This window comes from Cervus canadensis, chromosome 25 (genome assembly GCF_019320065.1).
Source record: "Cervus canadensis isolate Bull #8, Minnesota chromosome 25, ASM1932006v1, whole genome shotgun sequence".
In the NCBI taxonomy this organism is placed as follows: domain Eukaryota; kingdom Metazoa; phylum Chordata; class Mammalia; order Artiodactyla; family Cervidae; genus Cervus; species Cervus canadensis.
The window spans coordinates 28,012,895-28,039,814 of record NC_057410.1 but is presented as its reverse complement, the minus strand read 5'-3'; the positions used below and the strand labels follow the sequence as shown (position 1 = coordinate 28,039,814).

Genomic DNA, 26,920 nt, shown 5'->3' with positions numbered 1-26,920 from the left:
TCCCGTGAGAAACTAATGTCGCTGCTGATCCGACAGGAGGCAGAACTCAGGCAGTAATGCTAGCAATGGGGAACGTCTGTAAATGCAGAGGAAGCCTCCCTCACTCACCTGCCACTCACCTCCTACTGTGCAATCCAGTTCCTAACAGGCCACGGGACCGGTACCAGTCCATGGCCCAGGGGTTGGGGACCGCTGCTTTATGACCTTAGTGGAATGAATGAGTTAATGAATGAATGAAACCTTTGGTGTTCTGTACCTACTGAAGACTGGGTGCGTGGCTGCCTCTCCCTCTCCCTCTCCAACCCTGGGTACCTTCTGTGAAGCAGGGATGATCCTCCAACACACTGCCCTTTAATGAAACTCCAGTCACCTGCCACCAACCCTACCCAAGCTACCTGAGCCCACCCTGGAACGTTGTATCACCTGGAACTGCCCCATCTGGGTCAGCACAGGGGCTAGACCCAGGGTCTGGCTGTCTTGGGTGCAGACGACTCCCAGAGAAGCTACTGTAATCTGAGAAGTGAGAACAAATGAGTCAAGAAGGAGCCCAGGCCTGGGGCAGGGGAGCAGCCTCCTTCACCCGCAGGGCAAAGGGCCAAGCAGGTGGAATAGAACAGGAGCAGGCAGGGAATCGGAGCTGGAGGGGGTCAGGGCCGAACCGTTCAGACAGAGGCAGAGAGAATGTCAGGTGGGCAGGGATCATGCTGTTGGGTGAGGCCGAGGTGCCTGTGTGGGTACATGGGTGGGTAGGCAGCTTCAAGGGTAGGGTGGGCCAGGGAGAAGCCCCATCCTCTCCTCCCATGTCCTCTCTGTAGAACTCAGCCTTTCATTCATTCAGCACGCATTTACTGAGCACCTGCTATGTGCCGAGCACTACAACTGCATGGAAAGGCAGCAGGGGATGAACACAGTCAGGCTCGTTCTTGCAGAGCTTATCTGACAGTTACACGTGTAACTGAACACTTGGAGGAAGGCTGTCAGGGGCGAGCCTGGAGCTGTGGGACTGCTTGACAGGAAGCCCCAGCCTGAAGGAGGGGAAGGGGCCAGCTGAGCAATGGGAGGTGGGCAGTCAGAGGCCCAGAGGACACGATGGAATGTGGACAGAGAAATGAGGAGAGGGGGCAGAGACCCAAGAGGGCAGCAGCTTGGAGACCACGTTTTGGACTCCAGCCTGACAGGGAATAGCGACAGCCTACCTTTTTGTAAAAGAACCACTCTGGTGCCCGTGGAGAAGGGGGGGCCAAGAAGGACCGATGGACGTGGGGGCTGGGTGAGAGGTGAGGCCAGCAGCCAAAGGCAGAGCAAAGCTTTCTAAGGGGTAGAATGGACCACATTTGTGGTCGGGCTGTGCAGGGGAAGGAAGGGGGGTGATTTGAGGACACCTGCTGGGGAGGAGGTGATCCAAGCCAGGAGTCAGGCCAGGAGCAAGGATGGTGCACCCGGAGCAAAAGCCTTCTTCCCTGACTGCTTCGTTAAGTTCCCAACACGCCAGCCTCCTTTCGGTCCCTCAGACAGGCCAGTCTCATTCCCACAGCAGGACCCTTTGACCCATGGTTCCTTTGGCAGGAACACTGTGCTCCAGCCCTTGGCCTGGCTGCATCCTCCTCCCGGCCAGGTCTTGACCCAGATGCCGCCTCCTTGGAGAGGCTTGCCCTGACCACCTGCACCTGAAGTCAGCACACAGGTCTCCTCCCCATTGCCCTATTGTATTACCATCTGCAGTGACCTCATGCATGTATTTGCTCACAGGGCCATCAAACATCCCCTCCCGCCAGAATATAGGCTCTGTGGCAGGGGCCCCTCTGTCTCATTTACCACATGTTCTCCAACAGCTGCCAGAGTTAGCTGCTGAGGAGATCACTGCAGAATGGATCAAGGCATTAATGAGACTTTCAGCACCCAGGTTCAGCTGGGACTGCAGCTTTCAGAGCTGTGGTTTATAAATGGTGATTTAAGTGCCAGGAAAGCGTAAGGAGCACCCAGAGCAAGATGGCAGGGAAAGAGGAAGCGCTCAGACCATTCTGAGACACTCAGCATGCAAGCCCCGGGCAAAAAGAGTGGAGGTGCTGGCAAGGGAGCCCCAGAGAGAGGTGAGGCAGGGACAGGGCCGAACGGGACCTCCCCAAGGGCATGCAGCTGGGAGCCGGGGAGCCTGGATTCAACCCAGGCAGTTGCTCCAGGGCCCTGGGCCCACCCTCTGAAATCCACTTCATCTCAGGAGTTTCCCAAAGTGAGTGTTATCCACTTCACTGACAAGGGACAGGGTTTCAGTTACCCAGTGAGTGGTGGACCCAGGGTGTGGACCCAGTATTGTGCTGGAGCCCACAGTCTCAGCCTCTCCTCTGCATGTCACTGAGCTTCTCTCTGAGCTTCTTCCGGAGCTGTCAGGGAAGCCACCGGGGACGCTGTGAGGAGGAGGGAGCAGTCAGCAGCAGGATGAGTGACCAGGAGAGCAGCTGAGAAAAGAATGGACAAGCAGGCTCAAGCAACCATCCCGGGGCTGATCTTGACCAGGCAGCGCCAGTGTAGACTAAGCCAGGTGGGAGAGGATTAAAGGAGGCAGGGGGAGGGGAGGGGAATACGGCCAGTGTGGATAACTTTGGAAAAGGTTAGCTATAAAGATGAAGCAAGACAAGGGGTAGTTACTGGAGGCGCACGCACCAGGCGCAGAGAAGGGCTATTTTAAGGTGGAATAAACCTGAGTGTTTTGAAGCTGGAGCCAGCAAAGAAGGAGTGGTTAAAGGAGCATTAAAGAAACTAAAGTGAAGCGGGTATGGTGCAGAAGTGGAGACAGCATCCAGTGTGTGTGTGGTATGGTGGGGTGGGGGTGGGGGGTGGTCCTCTCCTGGGGACACATGGAAAGCCTCTGGCTCTGGAGGGGGTCTGGGGACAGAGCGGAGGGAGTCATGTCTGAAGACACCTCCTTTTTGTGAGAAGTATGAGGTGAGGGCATCTGAGCAGAGTATGGGAGATGGGAGGCAGGCCGTGGAGGCAGAGTTGAAAGTGGTTGTGATTTGCAGCTAGTAGCAGTTAGTATGTGAGGAGAGAGAGCAACCGGACAAAGGAGAGGGTCCTGTGGGGTCTGGTAAACAGAGGAACCATGGGCGTGGAGGACGTGGCTGCAAACTCTGCCTGCCCAGCAGACGGAGCAGGTGCAGAAGTCCCTGCACTTGGAAGGGAGGCACAGGAGCATGGAGTCGGATGAGCTCATTTGTGTGGGCTTTGCGTTGTTTTGTTTTGCCTAAGTGAGCCGTGTGTGTGTGTGTGTGTGTGTGTGTGTGTGTGTGAGAGAGAGAGAGAGTGAGAGAGAGAGAGATAGCATTCACACATACAGAGCAGTAAACTAAAGAAAAGAAACCCACCTCTCTCCCTACAGTGGGCTTGCCAGCCCAGAGGGACCATGTTCCCACTTTCTTCTGTATGGGGGCTCCTCCCACCACTCCCCATCACCCAGGTTTAAGGCAGTAGGAGTGGGGGTGAGTAGCTCAGGGAAGCCAGGTGGTCCAGAAAGAAGCCTTCTGCCTCCAGAATTGTGGGGAGCATGGACACTCCTCAGTTCCGAACTCCTTTGTTCCCTGACTCCCAAGAGAACTGGCTCCCCATGTTCCCTCCCATCTCCCTGGATCCTGCCCCACCTCTAAGTGGGGCCTGCTAGCCTCCTCTCTTCTCTTCAGCCCCACCTGGGCCCTTCCCATGGCTCCATTTTCTGCCTCTATCAACACCCTGGCCTGGAAGTCTCTCTGGTGAGCCTCAGCCCCATACACTAATTGTACACCTTGGATGACCCCGCTGCCGTGCTTCAGACTCAACACATCCAAACTGGACTTATCCGCCACCCCTCTGCCCACATCCCCCCACGAGGCAGTTTATGGACACCCAGCCTCTGTTCACCCCAGGAATAAAACAGGCTTAGATCTGGTGAGGAAACATCCTTCTCCTTTGGGCCCTGTGGTCTGGGATGTCTGAGCAGAGCATGCGGCTTAGGCCTAGAACATTCTATACCAGCAACACAGTACCCCAGGGTTAGCACACAGTCACAACGGCTGCAGGGTTTGGCCTGAGGAACCTGGGAGATGACCCATCCTTCCCTGATAGATTTGAACTTGAGATGCCTCCTGCCTCACGTGGAGGGTGAGGCTGATAACAGGCACTCTTACTGGGCCAGGCTCTCTACATGTATGGATCTCATTTTATCCTAACACCCTGCTTCTCCTCACTCTAAAGAGGGGAGGTTTGAACCGCAAGGGATTAAGCACCTTGCCCAGGTCACATAGCCAGAGAATGTGGGGCCAGCTTTCAGGTCCAGCCACGAGATTTCAAGCCCTTGCCCCAACCACTAGACCACCCTACCAGAGGCTGACAAAGGCTGCAGATGAAGACAAGGAAGGCAGAGAGGCCAGGGCTGCTCTCAGTCAGACCTGAGTCACAGGCAGCCTGAGGCCGGAACTGCCCATAGGCTCTGCAATTATATGGGCCAATAAATTACCCTCTGCTCAAGCCAAATATCTTTAGGATTTCCTGTAAACTCAGACCAAAAATATCCTAACTGATAACACAGCCCCTTGATGGGTGGCAGGCGTCACCACCCCCTACAATTAATTCCAGGAGCTGGGGCTTCATCCTCCATCCCACCTCATTCCACATCCAACTAGTGACCAAAGCTGAATCCCAAACATCACTTGGATCTGTCCCCTTTTCTTTCCACCCTAGTCCAGGCCATCATCATTTTTGCCTGGTTGTGACCACAGCCTCCTTGCTGTCTCTCTACATCCAGCCTGCTCCCACCCACAGACTTTTACCCCCAATTCCCTAAGATCCAGATCTTATCATGTTATTTCCAGCTTAAAACCCTCCAGACCCCTCCAGACTCCTTGCTGCCCCCAGGATAAACTCTCCCATCCAGGCTGCCACCCCTCTGGTCTCACGCCCCTTCATATCCTACTCTACCTACCTGCTTCTAGGGCACCTCCAGCCCTATGCCCCTCTGTGTCTCTGCCCAGAATTTTCTTCCTCCCCTTCTTTGCCCAGTGAATGCTCATTCAGTACCCCTTCCTCTAAAAGCCGAGCCAGTCACTCTCTGCTCTTGGCTTTGTCGACACTCGGCACTTCTTACTGTCTAGTGCTCTTACTGGACTGTGTAAGGGCCTCTGTCTCATTCATCTCATCCCCAGCCCCAGAGCAGGCCTGGCACAGAGCAGTCATTCAATAAACACTCATGCGACTACCTTGTCAATTACCAGGGAACCCGGAGACACGCTTTAGCCAGGGGCTCTGTTTTCAAAAAACACCAGTTTGATGTTTGGTGGAACATGTTAACATTGAGCCCACAAATGCAACCGCTTATTTAAAAAAAAAAAAGCCGAAAAGAGAAAAATATAAATAAGTAAACACTCATGGACTCAGCCATACATATACATGTATCCATTCTCTCCTCAAATTCCCCTCCCATTCAGGCTGCCACATAACATTGAGCAAAGTTCCCTGTGCTATACAGTGGGTCCTTGTTGGTTTTCCATTTTAAATATAGCAGTGTGTACATACCCATCCCAAACTCCCTGACTATCCCTTCCCCTCATCCCTTCCCCCAGCAACCATAAGTTCATTCTCTTAAGTTTGTGAGTCTCTTTCTGTTTTGTAAGTAAATTCATCTGTATCATTTCTTTTTAGATTGTACATATAAGTCATGTCATATATCTTCTTCTCTGTCTTCGTTGTTCACCTGAAACTATCAGAACACTGTTAATCAGCTATACCTGAATACAAAATAAAAAGTTAAAAAAAAAAAAAAAAACACTCATGGAAAAGACAAATGACATGCTCCCAGAAACAGGGTGGGTGGCTCTACATCTTTTCTCTGGAGATGGTCAGATTTGGAGGAAAAAAATAACATCACACAATAATCGCAGTGTAGAAAGCCTTTTATCTACGGACAAGCACACTATGTATTTGATCCTTATGACATTGTTGCCTCCATTTTAGGGGTGAAGAGATTGAGATCCAGGAGGGTTTATAAACAGAATTCCACTCATATGCTCACAAACTTCACTCTCACATCGAGGCACAAGCTCTGGCCAAACTGTGCTCAGACCCCCAATTGTTGTTGTTCAGTCACTCTGTCGTGTCTGACTCTTTGCAACCTGATAGAGTGCAGCACACCAGGCTTCCCTCTCCTTCACTAATTCCCAGAATTTGCTCAAACTCACATCCATTGAATCAGTGATGCCATCCAACCATCTCATCCTCTGTCATCCCCTTCTCCTCCTGCCTTCAATCTTTCCCAGCATCAGGGTCTTTTCTAAAGAGTTGGCTCTTCACTTCAGGTGGCCAAAGGACTGGAGCTTCAGCTTTAGCATCAGCCCTTCCAATGAATATTCAGGACTGATTTCCTTTAGACTCTCAAGAGTCTTCTCCAGCACCACAGTTCAAAAGCATTAATACTTTGGTGCTCAGCCTTCTTTCTGGTCCAAATCTCACATCCATACACGACTACTGGAAAAACCATAGCTTTGACTAGACAGACCATTGTTGGCAAATGTCTCTGCTTTTTAGTATGCTGTCTAGGTTGGTCACTGCTTTTCTTCCAAGGAGCTTTTCTTCCAAGTGACTTTTAATTTCATGGCTGCAGTCACCATCCGCAGTGATTTTGGAGCCCAAGAAAATAAAAGTCTGTCACTGTTTCCATTGTTTCCCCATCTATTTGCCATGAAGCGATGGGACCGAAAGCCATGATCTTAGCTTTTTGAAAGTTGAGTTTTAAGCCAGCTTTTTCACTCTCTTCTTTCACCTTATCAAGAGGCTTTTTAGTTCCTCTTCACTTTCTGCCATGAGGGTGGTGCCATCTACATATCTGAGGTTACTGATCATTTCTCCCGGCAATCTTGCCCATACTGACCACTGGGAGGCAGTAGAGTGTCGGTGAGAGTCACTGCCCCACCTCCTACCTACCAATAGATTTGGATCTGGGTGTGGAAAGGGAAAAGCTAGCACTGAGAAGAGACCAAGGGAGAGGGGCTGTGGCTGGGATTGCTCTTTCAGAATCTGCCAGAAACAGTCCAAACCGGAGCAGGCCCAACGTGCTGCGTGCCAAGTCACTTCAGTCATGTCCGACTCTCTGCAACTCTATGGAGCCCACCAGACTTCTCTGTCCATGGGATTCTCCAGGCAAGAACACTGGAATGGGTCACCATGTCCTCCTCCAGGGGATCTTTCCAACCCAGGGATCCACCCTGTATCTCTTATGTCTCCCGCACTGGCAGGCGGGTTCTTTACCACTGGTCCAGGGTTACCACTAATTCCAAGAGTCAGGAGCTGAAAACACTGACTGTATACTCCAACTTTACATCACCAGCATATTTAATAACAAGCCACAGGAAGTGACAGGGCAGTGATGAGTCATTGCTGGGGCACACAAGTCCTTCAAATTTGGGACACTGGCCTACCGCCTTCAGCAGGGACAAGTCACTAGCCTGTCAGACCACAGCCACCCAGCACCAGAGATGGGACGAGGCCCAGCAGGCACAAGTCTGTCAGCGTCTGCAGCACTGAGAGTGTGGCCACTTCGGTGCCCAGGACGCACAACAGTTGCCAGGGGGCCCATTCTTTCCTAGGGGGCTGACCACCCAGGCCCACACCATGAGCACTTCAGGAGGTTGGATGGAGCAGGTCAGAGGCAGCAGCTGTGTGCAGGAATCTCAGGATGAGGTCTCACCACAGTCCAGGTTTCTCCCAGGCTCTCATCTGTACTGTATATGGATCAAAGGTTCCTTGTGTGGCCGGTAGGACTGGAGGAAAGCGCTCTGGGAGACAGACCACGCAAGGTTCGGGAATCTGTAAGAGATAGCTGCCCCCATCTTTGCTGGAAAGGGAGCCAAGGAATGACAACCCTTTCCACCTCAGGGTGAGACTCAGGGTTTAGAGGAAGAGTAAGCCAAGATGTCCACGCATGTGTGGACCCAGCCTTTCCATCAAGGACAGTGCAGGCTTGTTGGGATCCAAATGCCTGGCCTCACTCCATGGCACACCGACCTGCAGTCATCACCCCTGCCACTCCCAACCTGAGCCTGACAGATGGTTTAACAACAGCACCCATTTCCCAATTTTCTGAATTCTTTCCTTCCCCACTCAGTCTGACAGCCTTGACCAGGGTCAGAGTTCCTTAGCAAACGTCTCAGGATCTTCCTCCAGGAACACTGAGGTCCTCCACAGCACACACCATGGGCCAGCTTCTCAGGCACTGAGCTGAAGGGACAGCAAAGACAGGAAGTTGGATGAAGAAAGTCTTTGCCTACCCCCTCTTCTTCACCCCACCGCACCGTCTCCGGCCCTGCCTGGGTGTGAGCAGACACCACGATGCTGGGGACACAGCCTTTCCTGCCATCAAATCTCCCTACACCCCTTAACACCACCCAGACTTGAACCCAAAGGCCAATCCAAGTCATCATCTTGACCTCTGGTCCCTCTGCCCTGTCCACTTGGATTTCCATAGATGTATATTCCAGCTGACCCTCTGAGCTCACCCCACCCTGGTGTTCAGGCCAGAAAAGCTGAGCCCAGCTGCCTGGGAGTTATTGGCACACCTGGGAGGCCATTCGCAGCAGCAAGAAGGTATCCAGCAAGGCTGCTGGGGAGCAGGGATGGGAGAGAGGACACCAAGGAGGAGGGGGGAGTTGGGGTACCAGTCCCAGAAACCATATGCCAAATGTGTGGTGTGAAGGTTCATTCTTTTAAGGAGAGAGGCCATATTTTGCATCAGCATCTCAAAGAGGGGTGAGAAATCAGGGAACGAGAGAACAGAGCAAAAGGAGTGACCCAAAGGGTCCTCACTCAGGGATACCACTCCCACCCCCGAGCTCGAAATCAATCAGGAGCCCCAGGGTGCAGTTTCAGCTCTGTCATTCACTCCAGCAGGTCACTTTCTTCCCTCTGAGCTTTCCCATTTGTAAAATGAAGGCCTCACCTCACACATGGAGACTCTGGCCCAGCTGGAGAAGGAGGAAAGCGCACAGGCTGGAGATGGGAGACAGGAGGGAAATACAGCAGAATGTTGTGGGCAAGCGGGCAGGTGAACTGGATACAATAAAGAGAAGGAGCTCCAGCCCCTGCCCCAGGACACAGCGAAGGGCGGTGGGGAATGTCCCTGGGCCCAGCCCCGCTGACCTTGGGCCAGGAGCAGTCTCACACACCCCTCACTGCCCTGGCCAGCCCTCTCTCCAAGGGGGTGGGGGCGGCGTGCCTGAGGTGAGAAGTCCACAGCTCAGCAAGTCCAGCGCGGCACAGCTGCCCGGGATTAACACCACATCCTGGGCTCCTCTGCGGAGGGATCACACGTCGTCACCTTCACAGCTGCTTAGCTGCACGTTGCCCACTCAGGCCCCTCACCCCCAGCGGCCCCTCCTCACACACGCCGCCCTCCCCTCTCAGGGGCCAGCCAGGACGCTGCCTCTGCCTTGGCAGGCCAGGAGAGGGGCTCTACAGTGGAAGGGGCAAGAGAGATCAGAGGCACCTCCAGAGAACAGCCGCACCGACAAAAACCCAGGAACCCCTAGGTGCGACGCTAAATAGAAATGGGCAAAGAAGGCTTCCCTCGCTGGCCCCTGTGGCTCGGCCCGAGACAGCCTTGGCCTAGAATTACCCTGTCTTTAGGCCACCCAGGCCCTTCCCTCCAGATGGTTCCTGTCCTTAGGGAGGGAGAGGCAGGAGGGCCAGATGGAGCCCCTACAGCTGGGAACCCTCAGCTCCAGCCTCCTGGAGCAACGTGCTTCTGAGGCCCCCCGGCTGTTAGGAACCTTGTCACCTTCCCCCACAAGCACACCCCAAAGCTGCTTGCTCTGGGCCACATGCATTCCCCCCAACCTGGGGTGGGGGGGTGGGGGTGGGGATCAGCACACCTCTCCATCTCCCAGGGTCATCCAGGCCCCTGGTTCTGCCCTAAGACTCAACCCACACCCCCATCCCTACCTCAAGAGGGAGGCCACAGTGAGGAATCTTACTCGAATCTCCTCTGGGGGGAAAGGCTTCGGGAAGGAGAGGAGGGGAGAAAGAAGCCGGGGCCTGGGATGGCTGCGTCTCTGTCACCTGTGCGAGCGCACCAACATCGCGGCAGGGCTCCCCGCTGCAGACGTCGGGTGCTGGGGGCCGCTCCCTCAAAGTCTGGCGTGGAGTCCACGGACCACCGGGAGGCCGCGACCCCCGAACGCAGCCTGGCGCCTAGGACTCGTCGTCGTCATCGACGCTGGCGCCGCCGGGCTCGCCCTCCCGGGACGAGCGCAGCTCTCGGGCCAGCAGCGCCGTTAAACCCTGGGCGCGGAGCAGGAGGCCGGCGCCCAGGAAGAGGACCCCGCAGAGTACGAGCAGCGACAGCACGCCCAGCACCGCCGCCTGCACGGCGCGCGGCCCCTCGGGGGGCTCCGGCGGCGCCCCCGACTGGTTGCAGCAGGAGCTCTGCCAGGCGCCCCGGGCTGTGGCGCCCGCCTGCGAGCTGTTCATGCTTCGGCGCCAGCTGCCCAGATGCGCTGAGGACCGCCAGATGTGTGGGAGCCCAAGGCTGGCGGGTGGGCGGCGGCTGCGTCGGGGAGGGGCCCAAGGGGCGGATCCCAGACGCGGTGCGCCCCCACCCCTGGCGCCGAGCGAGGAGGCTCTTTCTAGACAAAGGGCTCGTAGCTACCGCCCAGAATCCCGGGGGGGCTGGTGTATACTTCTCAGCCCAAAGGCCCACACGCCCACCCATGTGAACCGGCCCATGCACCCAACCAGACAAAGCCAGGAGTCCTGTCCCCAGGGCTCTCCCTCCGCCTTAGAAAAGGTCAGGAGATAGCCCTCTCTCAGAACCCTTAAGCCGTTCTAGACCACATTCCAGGTGCTGGCCACGGTGCTGCCCCCACTGAGCAAGACACAGGACAAGCAAGGACCATCCCTGCTCCTAGGCTTTCTGTCCCTGGGCCGAAATTAAATGCTGCTTTAGCTTCCCTGGTGGCTCAGTGGGAAAGAATCTGTCCTCCAGTGCAGATGTGGGTTTGATCCCTGGGTCAGAAGATCCCCTGAAAAAGGAACTGGCTACCCACTCCAATATTCTTGTCTGGGAAATCCCATGGACAGAGGAACCTGGCAGGCTAGGTCCATGGGCTCACAAGAGGCAGACACAACTTAGCCTCTAAAAACAGCCAACGACCTAGGTACCGCTGGGACAGGAGGCAAATGAGCAATGTCTAGAACCTTAGTGATGCATAGCCTTCATCACCCCCTCGGGAGCTTCCTGGGGCTGGATAAGCGGCCCAGGACCCACCTTGGTTCCAGGTGAGATGGAGGGGAGGAGGAATTTAAGGCCTGCCCCCATTCCTCTGCTCAGGCCCGAGGTCAAGGAGAGTTACAGATCAAGGGGAAAGATCTGAGTCACCAGGGCTCCTGTCCTGACCTTGAATAAACCAGTCCCCTACCCCTGGGAAGTCACAATGCCAAAGGGGATAGAGATGCTATTGAACTGCCCACTAAAGGGAGCCTGCCTGCCAACTGGGTGTCCCACAGCCAAGCCAGGGTGAGAGTCTGGAGCAGAGCCTGGCTGCAGAAAAGCATGAAGTCTGGGGAAGCTGGGATGGAGGAAAGACTCTCCGGCCCAGGTCTCCTGAAAACTCCTGTAGCAACCCTGAGCCCTGTTTAAAACAAAGTCACTGTTAGTGAACAGCTGAATCAGCCAATTCCTCAGAGGAAATGAGCTGGTCTAAGGAGAAAAAGGCCCCCCAGACTGCAGCGAGTCAGGTGGGATCACATCTCATTAAGGAGCTGCTGACAATGGGCCTTCCCCATCTCCAAACCACTGAGAACCTCTTGAGTTCTCCAACTCACCAGTGCCCCAGAGGCCAAGGGTAGGACATCACAAAACTCCTCACGAAATTACACATGGCCGAAAAGTGGCCTGAAATGAGAAAAATGTGCAAACACTTCCTGGCCATCCTGGTACCTATCTGCTCCAGGACCATGGACAAGACCCCCAGACCCTGGCCATTTCTCCTTTAGCACTGCTGCTTGCTTACACACTGTTCATTTAGTTTGGTTAGAGCTTGCCCCTGTGTAACAAAAAGCATTATAAAATATAGAAGAATAAATCAATGAAAAGCACACTGATCTTGACAATGTTTGCCTAGAAATGGATGTGAGATACCAACGTGAAACTGTTAGTTGCTCAGTCGTGTCTGACTCTTCGCGACCCTATGGACTATAGCCCAAAGGAGCCCAGCAGGGTCCTCTGTCCATGGACTCTCCAGGCAAGAATGCTGGAGTGGGTTGCCATTCCTTCTCCAGGGGATCTTCCCAAACCAGGGATCGAACCCAGGTCTCCTGCATTGCAGACAGTTTTTTTACTGTCTGAGCCACCACAGAAGCCCATGTCAGCCCAAACCAGAAGTGTCACAGGACACCAGTCTCAAGGTGGCCAATCTCTCTCCAGAGGGAGAAGACACCAAGTCAAATGAGCTTTCTGTGCAAGTGGGGGCCTGTGTGTGCTCTACAGAGACAGAGGAGATATTCTTTGGGGTCATCTGATAATATAAATCCCAGGGACGGAGGAGCCTGGTGGGCTTCCGTCTATGGGGTGACACAGAGTCGGACACGACTGAAGCGACTTGGCAGCAGCAGCAACAGATAATATAAAAGGCAGGTCACAGCTTCCTTAGGAAGGGAGGAGAAATAGCACAGTCATATCCCAAAGCAGCAGATCCTGATCTGTGTCATCATTTATGGAACTGACTGTGGTCACACCTGCTTATGTGAATGTCCGACAAAGTACAAGATCGATCAGCTTTAATCTATCTTCAATCACATCATAGACCCCCATCTTGGAATAATGCCCTCAACACACTCACGTGTTCCTTGAAGTTCTGTCAGAAAGTGTTAAAATGTTTCAGGGCGTAACACCAGTCAAGGGAGAGACTCAACCCAAACTCACACTCTCAGCTTTATTCACCATCCTAGTGATGGCTCCTCTGTACAGTGTAGGAAAGGGGAAACCCCCCCGAAACCAGGAGTATGGAGAGACAGTGCAGGCCAGACTTGACCGTCAGTGAAGGTGACAAGGACGACCAGAGACTGGCATCCACAGCACGAGGAAGCCAGGGCGGCCCTTCCCAGTCTTATCAAGGACCCAGAGCGGGTTCCAGAGCCCCAAGGGCCTAACAGTACGATCCCCAGAAGCCAAGGTCCATAAGCCATCAAGGAGCACCGAGGCCTGGAGAGACCTAGAGGGCCAGGGTGTCTTTGATGAGCCTGCGCATGGTGGTGGTGACGGAGGAGCCCAGGGCGTCGGTAATCTGGAAGGAAATCTTATAGAGGTAGGGCTGCACGTCCCGCAAGCCCGTGTCGAACACGTTGTCCACCTCTGACTGCGTGGGCATCTTGGGCAGGTACTCGTGCCGGTTCATCACCTCCACAATGTTGATGATCTTCTCGCAGAGCTTCTCCCCCACCTTCTCCCGGCATATCTGCCGCTCCTGCTCCGTGGCCAGGGCCACCACGTGCACCTTGACCGTCCATACCTCCCAGGGGATGCACTCATCGGAGAAAGGCCAGCGAGACTTCTTCTTCTGGTAGAACTCCAGGGACATCTGCCCTAGCCCATCGCCCCCGGAGTTGCGCAGAGCATCCTGGGGAAGGAGGAGCAAGAGTGAGCAGGCCAAGGCCTCCACTGGGTTCTCACCCTATGAGGGCCAGCTTCCCAAGCCCCAGTGAAAGCTCTTTATCAGACCTCCGGGGAGGGCAGAGAACGAGACCCAGAGAGTAAAGGATTTGTATAAAGTGACACAAATGGCTCCTCTTAAGCAGAACCCTCCTTCATTCCCTCAAAGACAACCTAAACTCACAGTTTCTAAAGAAAAGCCCAGTGATCCTTGAATAGAGAGACAGAAGCCAAGGAACAGAGCGGGGTGGGAGGGGAAGGACAGACCACATTTAGAGCTTCTCCCTCTTTTCCTCTGAGAAGCAAATGGGGCCACCTGGTCTAATAAATCTGCCTGTCCCCCCATGGGGTGCGATGGCCCACACTCTTCCTCCCAGTGTAGCCAAGACCCTAAAGCACCTTTCTACCTTTCTCTCTGAGTTCAGGCCAACCCAAAGGTAAGGATGCCTCCCTCAACTCCTTAACAGCCCATCAGGAAGTAAGTCTCTCCTTTATTGACAAACCAAGCTCCCGTTCCCTCTGCTGACAGTAACAGCAGCTACCTCTTCTACAGTGTTTCCTGTGTGACGGCTCTCCAGCACTTGACACATCTGACTCACTTAATCCTCGTGGTGCATATACCCTATGAGATGGGTACAGCTTTCGTTCCAAATTTACATATAGTGAAACTGCAGTCCAGAGGAGCAGAGTCACTTGCCCAAGGTCACACACTTGTGGGTGGTAGAGCCTGGCTGGAGTCCATGTCCTTAAGAGTTCACTGTGTTTCATGTACCTCTCATCGGCATCTGGAGGACAGGGGTCTGGATACCACTGCCTCCCCTGAAGGGGGACTGGGAAACTCATGAATTTGCCCTTTCTAGGCTAGGAGCGATGGGAGGGCGGGGAGTACCCTGTGGCTGGTAGAGAGTCCACCCCCTGTGAGGATCACACGTCTATGGAATGGAAGCCAGAGAGACAACCCTCCTCCTCTGATCTCAGGGAGGGCACTTTAAGAGAAATTCCCTTCGTTACTTTAAATTTTAAAACTATGCACTCACTGAAAGAATGAAACACTGCAACCCTGAATGAAGACAGAATTAAAAATCACACCTCCATTCCTGCCCCGAGATGACCAATGTGAGCAGCCTGGCGTGTCCCTTCCACCTTTCTCCTGGCCCCTACAGGCCCACAGACACCGCCACACCACCCACAGGACCCTTCTCTGGGACAGCCACCGCCTGAGCCCAGCAGCCCTCCCTCTCAGGGCATCTCGTATAAGAAAGGCCCGAATGTGGAAGCAGAAGCAGAGAGGTGTCAGTAGAGAGGAGGTCCAAAGTGCAGAGGCGATGATCAGCCCAGGGGCCCTGGCCGCCAATGCTCCAAGGGCTGCCTGCTCTCCTTGCTGGTATTTTTACAAGGCCCCCTCACCTACCCCCCTACCAAGCACTCCCCACCCAGAGGAGCTCTGAACATGCCTGTTCCTGAGAACCTCAAACAACCTGACATGCACACCCAGGAAGGGTAAGCTGGTCCAACAGCAAGGAGGGGACGACACGCAGCAGCCCCCTGCCGCCCACTGCACCCCACCTTACCCTGAATTCCCCGACGACCTTGCGCAGAGCGCGGTCCAGCTCCTCGGAGGAGACGCGCACGTAGGTGAAGTCGATGAAGTCGCAGTCCACGTCCTGGGTGCCCACTGTGCCGATGGAGTAGGTGCCCTCCTTCTTGTAGTGGAACTTGCCGGTGCTGCGATGCAGAAGCACTGTATGCAGCACGGCCAGCATGGCCTCCTCCACCTGCCGCCCCTCAACCGACACCTCCAGCACCTCCGAGCGACAGTTCATCTTGTAGCTGGTGGCCCACGCTGAGGTCAGGGACCAGAGGAAAGACGGTGGAGCTTCACCCCACCCAGGGGCCACCCTGCAAGAGGAGCCAGGTCAGAATGTGGACACATTCTGCCTGATTGGCGTGTCACCTGTTCACATCCTTCCAGGCCCAGCCCTGTCCCCTGCCACCACGGCCCTTCTCTGCTCTGCAGCCGCACATGCTGGCAGAGGACCACTGACTCTTGGGATGGGAGATGGGGAGAGCATCAAAGCTACCAGTCCAAACACCCAGATCCGTCCTGAATTCCGTGACGGCATCCAGTGTGGTTTACAGCACATGCTCACTGTGAACCCCTGCCAGCTCCAGCCCTTGAGAAGCTGCCAGGATGGAGGACAGACAGGCAGGTAAACATCACCAGAGTAGTGAGACTCCATGATGGGAGTGAGATGAAAAGGAAGACTGGAATCTGATCTCCTGGGACCCTGAATGACCAGGCATCCGGACTCTGTCCCGAGGGCAATGAAGTTCCATGCATCCCACTGTCCAACACTGAATCTGCGGATCAGAAAGTTAACTCCAGCCGACGGGTGAAGAATGGTTCGTCACTATTTGAGGGGTCACAGACTGCTCTGAGGAGTCAGTGAAAGCTAAGAAGACTGAACTTGAAAACCTGACTGACACATACACACCAAATCTCACAGACTCTGAGGTAAAAACTTGCCAATTTAAGGGACTCTCCTGGTGGTCCAGTGGCTAAGACTCTGTGCCCCCAGTGCAGGGTACCCGGGTTCGATCCCTGGTCAAGGAACTAGATCCCACATGCCCCAGCAAAGATCGAAGAGCCTGTGTGCTGCAACCAAGACCCAGTGCAGCCAAAAAAAAAAACTTATTAATTGAAGGCAGAAAGGGTTGGGCAAGGAGTCTAGTTAGAGGCCACCACAGTCATGCCATTTCCAGACAGTGCAATGGGATGTGGCAGAGTGATGTGCAGAGTGTGGGGTTTCCACATCCAATGGCCCAGGGTCCGAATCCCAGGTCTCCAGTATCTTGCTCTGTGACCTTAAGCCAATCACTCAACCTCTGAGTCTACTTTCTTATCTGTAAATACAGAATAAAATAACACATGTAAAACACAGCAGGCTGGTGGTTAAGAGCAGGGACGCTAAAGCCAGACTGCCTGGGTTGGAGCCCCAGCTCTCTCATCAGCTCACTGTGTGATCAAGGGCATGCTGCCTCACCCCTAAGTGCCTCAGGTTCCCCAATCCATAAAATAGGGATATTCACAGTAGCTACCTTGAAGGGGTCCTCTCCAGAATGGGGTGAGTTAGCATCTGTAAAGCACTTGATGCAGTTCCTGGCAAGCACAAAGCATTCAGTATGAGCTGCTCTAATTACTACACTGTTACTGCTGAGAGATGACCCAAGGCTAGGACAGGACTGGTGGAGGGAGTGGGAAGGGAAGAACAGACTTGAGAACCAGAACTTCATCAGTAACTGAATATGAGCTGAGAAGGAGAGGGAACAGTCAAATTTCTTAGCTGAGAAGGTTCAGCTTACACACCTCCCCTGACAGAGAATTCACCTCTCCCAGCAAGTCATTCCAGTCCTTTTAAAGTTCTATTCAGAGACTCCCTCTATGGAAGGGCTTTGTCTCTTAGTGCTTTAAACTGCTAATCTTAATTCTGAAATCAAGAGTCACACACAGAAGAAGTCCCACCCCTTTCCCACAAGGGAGCCTTTCATATATTCAAAGGCAACTCTGCCATCACCCCTTTACCCCTTCTACAGGTTAAAGGTCTCCAGTCCCCATAAACATTCCAGCTTCACATCACATCTTAATTCCTCAGGGGCAGGCAACTCTCTTCAAAGTGTACTGGTTTGTCTCTTTGCCCCTGAAGTCAGGGAGGCAGTCCACAGACCATTCAGAGATCGAGCTGGCTCTGTCTCTCACCTGGCAATCAGCCCAAGACTACCTGCATCATCAGTTATCTTTTCACAGGTGTTAACCTTGTCTGGTCTCTCCTACTAGCAGACAGTTCCTTAATGGCAGGGACTGTATCCTATTCATCCGTGGAATCTCAGTATACCTGGTTCCTAGTACACAGCAACTGCTCAATTCATCCTGAAAGGATTGCTGGACTGATTTCTTCTATATATACTCTCAGGATGAGGAGGCCTTCTTGCTCATTTCTGCCCTCTAGTCTAACTCCATCCAGCAGTTTCACATCTGAAAACTCCCAGCTCTGGTCCACCTCTCTTTTCTTCCACAAACCCCCTCTGGTATCCCCCACAAACCGTCAAACAGGCCACCTCTCTTTTCACTTTTGCCCCAAACCTAGGTTCTTCCCTCATTCTCAGTGCTATTCAAGATTCCACTTCAGGAAGACAACACGAACCAACCTCAGCCTCCTTCCCAACGCGGCCACCTTTGCTCTGTGATGAGCCTGTCTGCTCCCTCACCCTCGACGCCCCGTGAGCAGGGCACTTTGCCAGGGCAGTGCCTGAGAAGTCTCGTCCCTTCGGTGCCCCGCCAAGGCCCAGCTCTGCAGAGTACCGGGGCAGACGCTGACTGATGCCTCCTCTGACTCAGGCCGGAGCCCAGGGTTTCCCCAGCCTCACCTTACGCGGAGAGGCTGGCACGCGGGTCACTCAGGCTGGATCTTGCCCTCTCCTCACGCACAGGTACGCCCTCCGCAGGTACGCCCTCCGCAAGTACGCCGAAACCTCCCCGCGCGCCACGAACCGCAAGAGACAGGCTGAACGCAAAAACACAAAGTTATTCGGCTCCGCATCGAGAGACCCTGTCGGACGTAGGAAGGACTTCCCGTCCCGGTTAAGTTTCTCCCGCCGCCAGTGCCGGCGAACCTCCACGGTCCACGGACGCGGGAGGAGCGCAGCCCCGCGCCCAGCCTGGCCAGGCCCGGGAGTTCGAGGCGCGCCCGCGCTCGCACAGGACAAGGGCCACACAGCTAGAACTGTCTCCCACCTCCCAGAATCCCTGTCTGGGACCCGCGGGGAAAGAAACGACCCTCCCCGAGGAGACCAGATCACCTCGGCAAGAGGCGGTGCCGGCGCCGGAAGACCTGGCCCGCCCCTGCGAGCCCGGCCGGTCCCACCTGCTCCATCGGCCTCCGGCGGGGGCGCGAGCACAGCTGGCTGAGCCCTGGCACCAGTACAGATGCCCGGACCGTTCTACATCCACACCAGCGGACAAAGACAACAGTAGGGTGCTCTATACGCTGAAGATTGCTTTCTTCTGGATTATGTCTCGGATTTTAAGATTTGACGGTAAGAAGTATCCCCCTCGTTTGGACGAGTCCATTTAACCCCACCACCGAGGATGTTGTTGTGTTTCGGCTGGAACAACTCACTTCCGCCATAGAGATGAGAGGGAAGGAAGGGCCTGACGAGCTCTGTGCTGCCTCCCTAGGCGGAGAGGAGTCATCGTCAGAGAGCCACCCCTGGGACCGAGACGTGGTCCCCAGTTCTGGTCTCAGAGGACTGGAAGAGGTACCGATCCCCTAAGATGAGGGACATGGCATTTGGAGAAGTGCCCTGGAGATGAGCTCAGACTAGTGTTCTGAGTGGGAAAACTTTAGTTGGTTCAGTGTGCATGATGGGAGATACCAGGGAAAGCGGGCTTAACCTTACTCGGTTATCTTCACACAGGAGCACTTCTTGGTGCTTTGCCATGACCGGTCTGGTGACTGTTCTTATAAAGCTTGTAATTCTGCCATTGCCTCTGTGTGGGCCTCTTGATGTCATTCAACCTTTCGGATTTCCTCCTTTATAAATGGGGCCTGGGGAAGGAGAAAGTAGCCAGTCTGACAGGCCAACATCCTCCTCTAGAGCCTGGACTTAACCGGAAGGGAATCAGGATGAACTACTGAGAGGGGAGGATCTGTGAGAAGGCAAAGGAGGGGGAACCAGGGGGGTTAGAACCAGCCCTGGGGAGGGGGAGGAAAGAGCCTAGGGACTTCTCTGGTGGTCCAGTGGTGGAGACCCCGCTCCTCTGCTGCAGGGGACGCTGATTCCATCCCTGGTCAGGGAACTAAGATCCCGTATGCTATGCGGCATGGCCAGGAAAATAGAAAAACAGCCTAACTTCCTCAGGCTGCCGGAGAGTGTGGGGAGTGACTGAAGGCACTCTGTACCCTGACACACTCACCTCCGGAGCTTTCCCTGCCACTGTCCTGACATCACCATCCTCAGAACTACCTGTCACGGAGCTTTGCAAGGCACCACACCAGCACTTCACATGCACTAGTGTGTTGATTTCTCCAACTGCCTTGGAAATTAAGTATCATTTCTCCCCAGTTTACAGATAATGAAACTGAGGCTCAGTGATATAGAGTGACAAGCTATGATGGCATATTTTATGCGTCAACTTGACTGTGCCACAGAGTGCCCAGACATCTGGTCAAATATTATTCTGAGTGTGTCCATGAGGGTGTTTCTGGAAGAAAAACATTTGAATCACAGACTTAGTGTGGCTTCCCTGGTGGCTCAGTGGTAAAGAATCTGTCTGCCAATGCAGGAGATGCAAGAGGCATGGGTTCAATTCCTGGGTCGAGAAGATCCCCCCAGAGAAGGAAGTGACAACTGCTCCAGGATTCTTGCCTGGGAAATCCCATGGACAGAGGAGCCTAGCAGACTATAATCTATGGGGTCACAAAAGAGTTGGACACAACTTAGGGACTAAACAACAACAAAGCAGATTACCTTCCCTAGTGAGGGTAATAGTAATAGTGTTAGTAGCTGGGTCGTGTCTGACTCTTTGCAACCCCATGGACTGTAGCCTGCCAGGCTCCTCTGTCCATGGTATTCTCCAGGCAAGAATACTGGAGTGGGTTGCCATTTCCTTCTCTGGGGAATCTTCCTGACCCAGGGATCAAACCTGGGTTTCCTGAATTGCAGGCAGATTCTTTACAGTCTGAGCCACCAGGGAAGCCTCTATGTATGGGTGAGCCCCAACCAGTCAGTTGAAGGCTTGAATAGAATAAAAGGTTCTCACCCTCCCTGATTACTTTCAAGTTGAGACATCAGTTTTTTTTTTTTTTCCCCTACCTTCAGACTTGAACCAAACTATCAGCTCCTCCTGGGCCTCGAGCCTGCCAGCATTTGGAATCACACCATCAGCTCTCCTGGATCTCCAGCTTGCTGACTGCAAATCTTGGGACCTGTCAGCTTCCATAATCACATGAGCCAATTCCTCATAATAAATCTCTTTCTATATATACACATCCTATTGGTTCTAATTCTCTGGAGAATCCTGACTAATACATTTGCCAAGGCCACACAGCTACTCTTTCCTCATTCTGCCAGTCATTTTTTTTTCTTTTTCCTTTTTATCTTTTGGCTATGTCACACAGCATGTGGGATCTTAGTTCCCGACCAGGGATTGAACCCATGCCCCCTGCACTGGAAGTGTGGAGTCCTAACTACTGGACCACCAGAGAAGTCCTCTGCCAGTATTTTTTCCCACTCTCCTCCCTCCACACCTCACCCCATCCCTGGAGCCTTTTCTGCCTGAGGATGAGGTTGAGACCTCTCACCTCTCCTATCTCAGGCCCAGATCCTGGCCAATCCTTGCCTCCTTATACCTCCCTGAATCCTTAAAGGGCCATTATCACTGTAACTCTGACCCTAAGTCTTACACCCATCTGGGTGGTCCTGTCAGGAACATGGGGGGGGGGGGCATCTCAGCCCCTCAAAATGAGTCTGTATGGAACGAATTCTCCCATCCTCCACCAGCACTCCTGATGACCCAGATGGAATCATGCAATCATGCTGCACCTGTGAAACTGTCCCCATGCCAGGCCCATGTCCTACCAAGGGGGACAAGTTGCAATCCTGGCCCTCCGGGAAGGCCTCAGAGTCTCACAGGGGAGCTGGACTAGGAGTTGCACCTGGATGAGAGAGCACAAGAAAGGGTATGAAAAAACGACAGCAGGTTCTGCAGGGGCCAGAGGGGCCAGGATGGAAGCCACTTCTGTAATCCCAGAAAGATGCCCGTGGCCTGGAATAGAAAGTGACACAGTCAGAGTGAAAAGGAGTCCCAGGCCCTGCTCTCAGCAAGTTGGGAGGTGACTGGGCACCAGCAGGAAACCGGGACAACAGCAACCCGAGGAGATGGACAAGAAGGGGGGTTGGCAATTCCTGGACAAGAAGAGGGGTTGGCAATTCCAGGAAGAAGTGGGGCCCCAGGGAATTATGCTGGGGAGGCTTCCTGAAGAAAGAGAAAGAAAGGAGCTAGAGGGAGAGGTCTCAGCAAGGGTGGAAACCGAGCGTTCTGAGGCAGGACGGGCCAGCACAGGGGGAGCTGACTTCTCAGTCAGAGTCACGGCCAGCCGGGCAGACAGGCAACTGGCGAAGGCCTTCTGAGGCACGTCTGCGGCAAAAGCTTGCGGAGGGACCTTGAAGGCCAACCCAAGACCTTGGGAGTAGGCAGCTGGCTTCGCAAGGCGACTGTGGCCTCAGATGGCCCCACCCCGTCCCAGTGCACCCAGGGGAGAGCTAAGCCCTGAAGCCACCCCCGGCCGCTCCAGAGCTGACCCCCGTGCGTCACAGGGAGTGACTCAAGCCTCAGCAGCAACAATGAGTGGGACTGACGTCAGGCTGGGGGCTCCTGACAGTGGCCAGCTTGGCTGGGCAGCCAGCACCCTGCCTTCCGACCCTCTAGTCCGAGCCAGGACGCGGGGGCGAGGAGGACCAGCTGTCCGCTTCTGACATCTGCCCCCTGGGGTCCTGGGCAGGGGCTACTCTGCTTCCCACTCTTTCTGGGCTGTCACTCCCACCGCCGCCACCCCCCCACCCCCCACCCCCGCCTCACCGCCCCCTTAAAGGCAGAGGAAATGGCTGGGCGGACGGGAGAGGGACAGAGAGCGTGAGAAAGAGGGGCCTCCCATCCCAGCCTCGTCAGGAGCCTCAAGACCCGGGCAGGGCAGGAGGTGGCACAGTGGCTGCCCTCTGCCCCAGGATGCGTGGGGCTCTGTCCTTTTGTGATGGGGATGTCTCTGTCTCCCAGAAGATCTGTGTTTATCTCTCTGGCCAGCTGGGGTGGGGCTTTGTCTCTGTGTCTGTCTCCCAGAGGGAAGGGGTCAAGCTCTCCTTCCTGCAAGGTCTGTGCCTCTGTTCCTTTGGGAGGTGTGTGCATGACTGTTGTTCTTTGGGGCAGAGGATTCTGCGAGACTATCCATGCAAGAAAAGAGGCCTGTTTACCCACCCTTCATAAGGGAGTGTCTCCACCTACTCCTGGGGGCGGGGGGGGGGGGCGGTGGGCGGCACTTTTCTCTCCCAGGTTTCCCATCATGCAGGGTCACTTCTGTGTCTATCCTCATGGTACCCCAGTTACCTGGGATGGGTCCAGGTCTTCCACTTGGGTGACCCTGATGCTAGACTCCCTGGGTGGGGGCCCTGTTGCTCTGATGTGCCTGGACGAGGGCAGCAACAGTCAGCACCCGCCCGCCCAGCTCCCAGCTGGGCACTGCTCCCTGCTAACGCAGCATGTACCAAGAAGGGCCCCCCCGCACTCCCCTCCCTGGCCCAGCTGCCACCCCCAGCCCTCACAGCCGTGCCGGCATGATTTATGGTCCTGAGCCAGCACCTGTGGGAGACCTTGAGGAGACCTCAAGTGGCCCCCTCCCTGGCCTGGCAGGGTCAGGGCCCAGCAGGAAGCAAAGGGGAGCAGGAGTGATGGGCAGCATGGCCGGAACATGGGCCTAGGGGTGGGGGGCAGGAGGCAGACGCCAAGGCCAGAGACTCCAGGCCCCAGGGCCCTCAGGCAGCTCTGAGTCCAGCTGGGGACCCTGAAATGTGCCCCCTTCCCTCAGAATGTTCCCAGCTGCGTGGCGAAGGAGATATTGAGTGGGTGGAGAGGGGATTCCTCAGTCCTGTACTCCTTCCTGCCCTTCCCACAGCAGACTGGAAGTTTCCAAGTCCCACTGGGCGGCCTAGGCCTTACCCAACAGCCCCCAGCCTGGGACCAGGGCAGAGCTGGCAGCAGCCTGAGCCTGGAGCAGGGAGGAGCAGAGGTCTGGGGCTCCAGGTAACACAGAGAAGCTGCTGGCTGAGCTGTAGGGCTGTAAGACCAGGCCTGGACAGGGCAGCAAGCGGATGGACAGAGGCTCATCCCTTCAGCCTCATGTTCTGAGAAGGCCCAGCAGCCCTGAGGTCACTGCTAAAGTCGGGGACTTGGTGAGGCTGGGGCTCATCTGGATTTAAGCTAAAACACCCTGGGAATCCCCAGGCCCAGCTCTTACCTGAGGCAACCCAGCACTGCCCTCAACCAGAACAGGCCCAACATAGCTTCTCATAGCCATGGAAGGACATCACTAGACCTGCAGACTGTCCCCAGCTGCCAACCTCTGACAAATTCTCATACGCTTCTCTCTGCAGCCACAAGGCCAGCTACCATCCAGCCCGGTACACTGGACATTCAGAGCAACTGTGAGGTGCCGTACAGCCTGTGAGGGTCAGAAGCTTCTCCGCCTCCTTGAGGCCGACCCTCGTCACCTCCCTCCATAACCACGGCAACTTCTTCCATCCCAGGCCCTAGTGAAGGGCCATCAGCCCCTACTCACTCAGACCTTAGACCTCAGAACTATAGCCCCTTCACTGTGGCACCTCCGGACTGGGGGCCTCTGGGCACGGGGCCCAGCGTGGGTGAGGTGGGGGACAGAGGGAGGCAGGCTTCCTGGGTCTCCTGTGAGGACAAACAGAAAGCTTTGAGGCCTCGGAAAATCCCGCCTGGGATTCCAGGCCCTGCCGGCGTCACTGCCTTTTGACTATTGTCCCCAACGGAAATGACCCAGCCCCCAGGCTGCAGGGACAGAGCGGCCATTGTGAGGCCCCACCAGGCTCAATGCCCCCTTGTTCGTCCTCCCAGCCCCTAGCAAGACTCAGAGGCCAGTTCTTCCAGTTGCTAGTTGGAAAGAAAGGGCCTGCCTTCAGGCATCAGGCCTTGGGTGGGGCAGGGCGGGGCTGGAGAAATCAGCACCCCCAGCCTGTGCCCCTATCGCCCAAGTCCTGGAAAGAAGCCACTGTCCATGGTGTTTCTTCAACTTACAAGGCCCTGTACTGGGAGACCTAGTGATTAAGTACAGTAGTTAGACCCACCCAGCTCAGCCACTTAGAAGTCAAGTGACCTTGGGAAAGTCATTTCCTTTTCTCTGAAATGAATTCTCCTCTTTGGTGAAAACAATAGCTATTATTTATTGGTGCTTGCTACATGGCAGGCACTGCTGGAAACAACTTTGTATACATTCACCTTGTAACCAATTATAGCAACTTTGTGAAACAGATGCAACTATTTTCCCCACTTATAGATGCTCAAGCTGAAGCTCCAATACTTTGACCACCTGATGTGAAAAGCCAGCTCATTGGATAAGACCTTGATGCTGGGAAAGGTTGAAGGTAAAAGAAGGGGGTGGATGAGATAGTGAGATAGTGTCACCAACTCAATAGACATGAATTTGAACAAACTCTGGGAGACAGTGGAGGACAGAGGAGCCTGGCATGCTGCAGTCCGGGAGGTCACAAAGCGTCAGACACATATTAGCGACTGAACAACAACATGGATGAAAACACTGAGGCGCAGAAAGGTGCAGTGACTTGCCCCAAATTTCACAGCTAGGAAGATTTTTTAAAAAGCCAGGTAGTCTGGTTCTGGAGTCCTTGCTCTCTTCACTCTCCTCTGTTGCATGCGTTCCTCATGGGGTGGTGTCGAGGACTAGAAATAGCAAATATATCAACTCAGTGGATGATGAAGCGGGTGTGGTAGCTGCTGTCCTTACCACGGTGCCTGGATACCTGTAGGGACCAAAATTCTCCACTGCCCTGCCTGCTTCCTGACCCTGGGACGCATCTTCTCAAGCACCTTTGCCTTCCCCGGGGGCCTGCCATGTACTCTACATCTGTCTGTGCCAAAGGGTGACCCAAAGGGAGAGACTCAATCCAGCTACAGCTGGTGGGAGATTTCCCAGCAAGCTCTGCTCCTAACCAGAGTATTGCCACCAGACTCCCCTCCACATGGAACAGACAGGAAACCAAGGCTCAGTGAGGGAGCGGGGCATGTCAGAAAGAAGCATGGAGTTGGAGGCAGGGCTGCGAAACGAAGCACATCTCCTGACCACCCCACCCCCTACCCCTGCCTCACCAGGTGCCAGGGCTGTGACAACTCAGGGGCTCTGGCCGGGCTGCCAGGGACATGGGCTTGGATGTTCACACACTGAGGCGGGTGGCGGTCATCATGCACAGGGCCCAGGACTCCCCAGCCCACCCCCACATGGACCCTTCAGAAGACCTGGGGTTCAACCATCATCCCAAAACCTGAGTGAGGGCAGGTGGTGGGGGACTCCCTGGGGAACCTGTAGGCGGGGGCTGAAGCACCAGGGAAGGCCCTGGATTCTGTGCTACTTTGGAGCAGAGCCCTGTTTTGTTGAGCTTCCATCAGGCAGGGGCTGCCCTCATTCAGCCAGTTCCTAGAGGCTGTGGGGATGGAGGTTCAGGGGTCCTAGGTCAAGGGTCCTCTTGCACAGAGCGCAGGGTAGGGGGCCGGGCCCTGTGTGGCAGCCAGCTACCTTGGACTTCGGTATAGGGTCAGTTCTACATTTGTGTTTCTCCAAAGAGTGGCTTCCAGACCTCCAGCCTCACAGGCACCTGGGTGCTGGGTGAAAGTTGAGCTCCATGGGCCCCGCCCCTTGTCAAATCCCAGTCTCTGGGGTAGAGCCAAGGAATTTGCATTTTAAGCCAGCTAAGCATCTGATGGGCTTGGGAGTTGGAGAACCTACTTGGGGGCATTTGGGCACAAGCAGGGAACTCAGTCTTCCTGCCAAGGTCAGGGTTACCATAACCTGGGTCCTGCTGCTGGGGCACTAGGCTTGTGGGAGGGATACTGAAAGTGGGGATGGGGAAAAACTTCTACTAAGGACAGTGGGTACCACCATCCTGGGCTTCCCTGGACCCAGCCCTACACTGAGCACCCCACCCACGCTCCCAGGGGACATGTGAGCTGGAGCTTCAGGTTAGGAACTTCCAGGCAAAGCTGGTGGACGAACTGGCCCCCAGCACAGGCCCCATCCACGAGCCTGGCCGTTCACCAGAGGCTTTCTCCATGTCAGAAACTAGTCTGAGTGCTTTGCCTAACAATCCCATGAAGCAGGTGTCATTACTTTCACCTTTTATAAATGAGTAAACTGAGGCCTGTTAGCCAAGTTGGTAACATGCAAGATTTATGGGACTTCCCTGGTGGTGCAGTGGTTAGGACTCGACACTTCCACTGCAGGGGGTGTGGATTCGATTCCTGGTCTGCGAACTAAGCTCCCATATGCCACCTGGCTTGGGTTGCCCAAAAATAAACAAAGGCTTACAGGAGCCACCTGTGTCTCTATTATGCCATTTTGGGGGTGGGTGGTATGGGTAGAGGGTGCCAGAGACAGACAGGATCTCAGC

The 26,920-nt window shown here is 54.7% G+C and overlaps 2 protein-coding genes across 3 annotated transcripts; both read right to left on the bottom strand.

Annotated features, from left to right (window-relative positions):
* Window positions 1-7,335: 7,335 nt before the first annotated feature.
* Window positions 7,336-10,526, bottom strand: SMIM41 (small integral membrane protein 41). Its single transcript, XM_043447438.1, has 3 exons — window positions 9,990-10,526; window positions 9,157-9,309; window positions 7,336-8,238 (listed from the first exon to the last, which is right to left on the bottom strand). The coding sequence occupies exon 1, from the start codon at window positions 10,483-10,485 to the stop codon at window positions 10,207-10,209; it is 279 nt and encodes a 92-aa protein (XP_043303373.1). The 5' UTR covers window positions 10,486-10,526; the 3' UTR covers window positions 7,336-8,238; window positions 9,157-9,309; window positions 9,990-10,206.
* Window positions 10,527-12,933: 2,407 nt separating this feature from the next.
* On the bottom strand, window positions 12,934-18,775 carry ATG101 (autophagy related 101). Of its 2 annotated transcripts, XM_043446440.1 has the most exons (4): window positions 18,521-18,775; window positions 18,089-18,225; window positions 15,235-15,562; window positions 12,934-13,631 (listed from the first exon to the last, which is right to left on the bottom strand). In XM_043446440.1, exons 3-4 carry the CDS (start codon window positions 15,484-15,486, stop codon window positions 13,227-13,229), a joined length of 657 nt encoding a protein of 218 aa, XP_043302375.1. In that variant the 5' UTR covers window positions 15,487-15,562; window positions 18,089-18,225; window positions 18,521-18,775; the 3' UTR covers window positions 12,934-13,226. The 2 variants fall into 2 exon arrangements, with proteins under 2 accessions (XP_043302375.1, XP_043302376.1); XM_043446441.1 differs by having other exon boundaries at window positions 18,089-18,529.
* Window positions 18,776-26,920: the final 8,145 nt, after the last annotated feature.

Excerpts from the sequence above, each read along its gene's own strand:
- ATG101 (XM_043446440.1), bottom strand. The coding sequence starts at position 15,486 with ATGAACTGTCGCTCGGAGGTGCTGGAGGTGTCGGTTGAGGGGCGGCAG. Across the intron at positions 13,632-15,234 it reads AGGTCGTCGGGGAATTCAGG|GATGCTCTGCGCAACTCCGG; the intron begins GTAAGGTGGGGT and ends CTCCTTCCCCAG.
- SMIM41 (XM_043447438.1), bottom strand. The coding sequence starts at position 10,485 with ATGAACAGCTCGCAGGCGGGCGCCACAGCCCGGGGCGCCTGGCAGAGC.